Source organism: Herpailurus yagouaroundi, unplaced genomic scaffold (genome assembly GCF_014898765.1).
Source record: "Herpailurus yagouaroundi ecotype Mexico unplaced genomic scaffold, PumYag 163, whole genome shotgun sequence".
NCBI classification, from domain to species: Eukaryota; Metazoa; Chordata; class Mammalia; order Carnivora; family Felidae; genus Herpailurus; species Herpailurus yagouaroundi.
In genome coordinates this window covers 30,413,481-30,419,790 of record NW_024412404.1, presented here as the reverse complement: position 1 = coordinate 30,419,790, position 6,310 = coordinate 30,413,481, and the positions used below count along the sequence as shown (strand labels likewise).

Genomic DNA, 6,310 nt, shown 5'->3' with positions numbered 1-6,310 from the left:
GGACACCTGGCCTCCAAACACTCCATTAAGCTGCCAGTGCCAGGCCTCTCTGAAAGGTGTGCCCAGACCCAGTTTCCTGCTCCCATTGGTTGAACCAGTCCTAAAGAGAGGGGGATCACAAACTAGCCCCAGGAAACGTTACCCTATCCCTCAGCGCGACCTCGGACTTTGTAAGCCACACGCCAGGCTCGCTCCAGGAGTGCGCAGAAAGCGCTCAGGCTCCCCTTCCCTTGCCCAGGCTCTTCCCCTCCTCCCGCCGGGCCCCAGGAGAGGCCGCGCTCCCACCGCGCCTCCCCCCTCTGAGAAATGGCGGAGGATGCGCTCCGCGCCGAGAGCCTGGAGGCGGGGCGCCCGCCTCGTCTCCTTGTCGGATCGGGCGCACCCCTACCCAGTCCGCCCTGACTCCTCATCCCCGCCGGGTTTCCCTGCCCTCAGCCGGCGGCGGGCGGCCGGAAAGAGCGGAGCGCAGGGACCGCAAGCGGGCGCACAGGCTGAAAAGAGTGGCTGTGCGTGCAGAGGTGCGCTCACTGGGGCTGCGGGTGGCAGGCCCGCACCCCGCGTCCAGCACCTCGCTCCTACTCGTACCGGGCCCGGCCAGCATCCCGCGTCCCGCACAGGTTTCCTCTCCGCGCCCGGCGGGATCCCCACCGGGCGCCCGCTGCCGGTACCCCGAGCCCCGCCCTTACCCCCGCACCCCGCCCGCACCCTGGCCCCGCCCGGCCCTCCCCTGGCCCGCCCCCCTCACCGCCCCGCCCCGCCCCTGCCCACTCCTCCGGCGCAGTCCGCGCCCGCCCCGCCTCAGTCCCGCGACCCGAGCCCGGCGCGCAGCATCGTGGAGCAGCCGGAGTCCGCGCCCCGACGCTCTGCGCCCGCAGTGTCCGCCGCGTCCGCCGCGTCCCGGGCGGGCATGGGGCGGCCAGGCTGACCGCCGCACCCCGCCGCCGAGACCCCCAGCCCCAGCCAGCAGCCCTCTTGCTGCGGCCCCGGCGTGCGCGGGCCATGGCGAAGGCGACGGCGACGGCCGGCGCCGCGAGGCTGCGGTTGCTGCTGCTGCTGCCGCTGCTCGGCGAAGGTGAGTCCTGCCGGGGACCGGTGCCCGCAGCGGCCGGGGCGAAGTTGGCGCCCGGCGCCGAGCGGCGGAGTGGACGCGCTCGGAAACGCCTTTCTCTTTGCGGCGGGCAGCGCGCTGCGCAGTTGCCGGCCGCCTGGGCTGGGCCGGGAGCGAGGTGGAGCGGCCGACCCGGCGCCTCGAGGCCCAGACTGGGCGGGTCTCCGGCCAGAACGGGACGTGAGCCGGGCCGGGCGGCCGGGGTCGGTGTGCAGGGCCCGAGCCGCAGCGGCGCGTCCCAGCCTGGTTGCGCCCCGCGCCGCGGCCGCGTCTTGGAGCGACCCGGACGGATCTTGTCGAGGTTTTCGGCGCAGGTGGGGGAGGCCCGGTGAGGTAGCCCCAGAAAGCCCGCGACTTGGCGCGGGGAGTTCTGTCTTTGCAGATTGTTGCGTCCTGGTTTCCTGTCCTCGCTCCACGTCGGTGCATTCCTCCTCCAGCTCTGATATCCTGGCCCGCCAAGGGTTGCGGAGGGGATCTGCTCTTTTGTAAAAGGTTGCTTTTCCCTCGTGCGTTTTTGCCGCCCTAGTCTTTAAAAATTCGAAAAGCCCATGGTTTCTGGGAGGCTGCCCTCGAGGGCCCGCTCTGACTGGCCCAGAGCAGCCGGCTGAGGCCCCGCCACGGCCAGAGTCCCAACAGGCAGCATTAGAGCCGCACGCGCACGCCGCTGCCAGGCAGGGCCACCTAAGGGAACAGCCTTTGGGACGGAGAGACCGCTCTTGGCCAACCTTTACCAAGCGCTTTTGATCATCCTAGAGTGGGGCAGGGCCATGTGCCGCCAGCCAGCGTAGGGGCTGAAAGGATTAGATGTGGCCTTGCAAAGGCTGGGCACCGCCCCCGATGCCAGACTGATAGAATGAATCCTAAGGCCATAGAATCTTTGATCCCCTTGGCCATACATTTTAGTGTCCCTGGAAGAGTCCTGATTTGATCTCCTCCTTCAATGCTTTTGTATGCACCAAGTTTCTCTCTGACAGGGAAGCCTGCCCGCCCCCACTGCTTACAAAGGACTTTTCCCTCCTTGTGGCCTTTGGGAACAGAAGAGGCGGTGGTCCCTTGCCTCTAGCCCCTGGTCTTGCTGACTCTGGGTTCACAGGCCTGCCCCAAGGCTTCATTTGTGTGACTGGATCCTGGGTTCCACTGGTAGATACTGAAGCCAGAATGGGTTCCCAGCCTGCCATGGGGAGGGCAGGGGAGAAGCTCTTTCCTTGCCCTGAGGAGGAATGTAGGGGAGGGAGCCTGTTTCCAGTATTGGGACTCTGGGGTCACTGGGTTGCAGGAGGAGGACCCCTAGGAAGCTGCAGTCAGGGCAGAAGTAAACACAGACAGAATGTTCTGAAGATCTCTTGTAACTCTGAATTGCAACTTTGTACGTGCTCTTCCACAGCCATTAGCTTAACTGGGGTGCCTGGAAAGGCTTCAAGGGCTAGACTGTGGGGCCCAGGTTGCAAGAGTCAACCTGTGGCACTTGGCATGGATGTAGTTGGCTTTTTTACACCTCTGGCCCACGCAGTTTGGTGGCCAGACTCTCCAATCCAGGGCAAGTGAGCCTCCCGCCCCGCCCACCTTCCCCTTGGGATGACCAAGATGCCATGATTGGCTGGTGCTGAGGGTGGAGAAGTGGGCCCGCAGCACCCACAGGAGACATCTGGGACCTTTGGAGAGGCACATGGGCACCCTTCACTTGAAGCAGCACTCCTGGAGCTCGTGAGCCTGGCTCTCGTTGAGCTGCACCGGATGAGCCCTGATGCTGCTCCAGGACCCACCCAGGCTGAGAGCAGCTCAGCCTCTGGGCGCCCTCTTGTGGATGCAGCATTCCGGTGACCAGGCCTGTGGCTCAGGCGATGTGGGGCGTCTCTAGAGGATGAGACCTTCCCCTGTGGACAGACAGTTCCCCAAGGCAGGAAGCTCTCTTCTGTGCTGGGAGACTGACAGGATGGGAGCAGGGAGGTGACCCAGATGAAGAGGCAGTGGCCTAAACCAGAGCACAGCGGAAGGAGCCCCACTGCTTCAGGGCTGGCCAAGAAACGGGGGACGGGGATGCCCGGAGCAAGGCCATGGGACATAATAAACAGACCCCTGAAACTTGTTCCCCTTCCACATGTGCACAGTGTCATTGTGTGTGACCGCAAATACCTTAAGAGAAAGGTGCTGACACAGACTCCTCTCTCACATCCTGGTGTCCATGCATGGGTGCACACCCACAGGGTGTCTCTCTCTCTCTCTCTCTCTCTCTCTCTCACACACACACACACACACTCATAATGCTCATCACTAGACACGCTCCTGCCCTTTCTCAAGGATAAGTGATCATGACACCTATGGACACACACACACTCCCACAATGAGTGAGGCCTAACCCCACTCGTACTCCACCCTCACCCAGGGAACCCAGCCCCTGTCACTCACACGTACTGGGACCCCACATATATACATAGGAACCCCTGCCCTTCACCCCCTCATACACTCAGGGACACAGCCCATTGGCCCCGGGGATCCTGGAACCAGAGTTGGGAACTTCCATCTAAGACTTGTTCTTAGGAGAGTCTCTGGCCCTTTGCTGCTCAACACAGGTGCAGCCACCCTTGTGGCATGGATGAGCAGATAAGTCCCAGCCCAGGGCTCTCCCAGCCTGACTCCCCTTGTAGCACCATTTCCCCGATTCTTGGAATTCCTCAGCAGGCCTCACATCTCTCGTCTTTCTGGCCTGTCTCCTTGGGTGCCATTTTGCTGAGCACCTGTGGCGTCAAGGACAGACCTGCCCTCTCTACCTGCAGACCCCTGGGACTTTCAGCCCCTGACACCAAAGAAGGAAGAACTTGCCATGATTTGGCATGCTCCCCTCCGGGATGCCAGGCCCAACCCTCTGTCATGTGGCCTGGGCAGGCCACTTATGCCTGGACCAGCAGATGTCAGAGCAGCCATGCTGGGAAGGCTGCCTCACCTACTTCTTACTTTCTTTTGGACCCTCCCTCTTTTGGGCCAGGGACTAGTAAAAGACATGTCCTCCTTCACCAGCTGATCTGGACCCCTGCCTTCTTCTGTCTCTTCCACCCTAGTCCCCACTATGCCTCTCTGACTTCTGGGAGCTGCTTGCATCCCACGATGCCTGCCCTGGGCCCTACCAGGGCCCAGCCTACCCAAGAACACAGGGGATGGGCTAGCTGGTGGGCTCCTAAGGGTGGGGCCTGCAAACAGCAAATGAGGAAGTTTATTGAGCCCATCGCTAAATTGCCTTTATTCTGCAGAATTGCTTTAGGGATGGCTAAGTAAATCGCTGTTTCCTTGATGGTGTGAAGAAAATGGGATGCATTCACCTAATGGGGAGCTAATGGCCTTTTAGCCAGGGGAAGAGAAAACTAATTAAAAATTATGGTATCTGTTAAAATGGAGCCCAGGGTGCCAGGGGGAACGGAAGGCCCGGAAGCTGCCACTTCCCCTGTGGCCTTACCCCTCTCTGTGACCTGAGGGAGGACTCCTCTGTCCTTGCTCTTAACTGGGTAAGGCTGAGGAGGAGCCACCCCAGGGAACTCACAGCCTGCTGGTCCTCTGCGGAGCACTGCCTATCTGCCAGCTTCCTGTAACCTCCCGAAACCCTGAGGGACATGGCCTTGGTATCCCATTTCGCAGGTGAAGAAGCCGTGCCCCACATCACCTGTGGACTCCAGCCTATGGAGGAGATTTAGTGACTCCTCACCCCTAGTCCTACGCCTTTTGGCAAATGCCTTCTCTGAGCCAGTGGTGGTGGGGACCAGGGATGGGGCTGAGGAGGGCTCCTGGGAAGGGAAAGGAGCCCCGAGCCTGCTCGCCCACCGGTGACTCACCTGCTCGGGGCTCCAGGCCAGCCCAGACACGGGAGGGAAGTGTGGCACTGTGCTCGAAACAGAAGATCATCTGGGTCGTGGCAGATTTCTTTGGCTGGACCATTGCTTTAGCTGATGTCTGGGAGTCTCATGGGTCTAGAGACAGCCACCAAGCATGGCCCTGTCATAGCCAGCCCCAGGAGAGGGGTGTGTGTGCTCTTATGTGGCAGAAAGGGGTCTCTGTGAGGGTGCAGCCTCTGCACCCACCCTCTGCCTGGGGACGCAGTACCTGAGGGAAGCTACTGTGCCGAGGTGGGGGTGGGGGGTGCAGTGCTTCAGGAGGTGTGGGTACAAGTGTGTCTCCGTATCCAGGACGGGGCCCTCCTCCCCAGGGCTCCAGGGCACACTGGGAGGAGAAAGTGCCCAACCAGTACCCAGGAAAAGCACAGAGTTGGAGAGGCACTCCCCCACTCCCATAGTAGTGCTTCCTTCTGTCCTGTGGAAGTGGCTGCATTTCTGCTGTGGAACCATTTCCCCCTTCCTGTGGGTGTGTGTCGGGGGGGGGGGGGTATGTTTCCTGTGTGAAGGCCGTGCTCTGGCTCCTGACCTTGGCAGCACTCAGCTCAGGTCCCCCATGTCTTCTTCCTCCTCCTCATGTCCTCCTCCTCCTGTGGCCCTCCTCTTCCCTGTGTCTTCTTCCTCCCTGTATCTTCCTCCTCCCCATGTCTTCTCTCCATGCCCTCCTCCTCCTCCCCATGTTCCTCCCTGTGTCCTCCTCCTCCTCATGTCCTTCTCTCCACATCCTCCTCCTCCCCACATCTTCCTCCCCATGTCCTCCTCTTCCCCGTATCCTTTTCTCCATGCCTTCCTCCTCCCCCCATGTCTTCCTTCTCCTTCCTATAGACTCCTCCTCCTTCCTGTGTTTTCCTCCTCCTCGCCGTGTCCTCCTCCTCCCCACATGCTCCTCCCTGTGTCCTCCTCCTCCTCCCTGTGTCCTTTTCTCCATGCTCTCCTCCTCCTCCCCATGTCCTCCTCCTCCTTCTCACATCCTCCTCCTCCTTCTGATGTCCTCCTCCTCCTTCTCACATCCTCCTCCTCCTTCTCACGTCCTCCTTCTTCCCACGTGCTCCTCCCCATGCCCTCTTCCTCCCTGTGTCCTCCTTCTTCTTGTGTCCTCCTCCCATCCATATCCTTCTCTCCATGCCCCCTTCCTCCCTGTGTCTTCCTCCTCCTCCCCGTGTCCTCCTCCTCCCCACATGCTCCTCCCTGTGTCCTCCTCCTCCCTGTCCTTTTCTCCATGCCTTCCTCCTCCTTCTCACATCCTCCTTCTTCCCGTGTCCTCCTCCTCCTTCCTGAGTCCTCATGCTCCTCCCCATAACCTCCTCCTCCCCCTGCTGTCCTC

At 61.4% G+C, this 6,310-nt stretch overlaps 1 protein-coding gene across 1 annotated transcript in view; it reads left to right on the top strand.

The window, feature by feature from the left end:
- Window positions 1–817: 817 nt before the first annotated feature.
- The window catches only part of RET (ret proto-oncogene), a 52,681-nt gene continuing 47,188 nt past the window's right edge, over window positions 818–6,310 (top strand). The window contains exon 1 of the mRNA XM_040485821.1: window positions 818–1,072. Coding sequence (XP_040341755.1) covers window positions 1,000–1,072 — 73 coding nt within the window. The 5' untranslated portion in view covers window positions 818–999. The remainder of the gene's footprint in view (window positions 1,073–6,310) is intronic.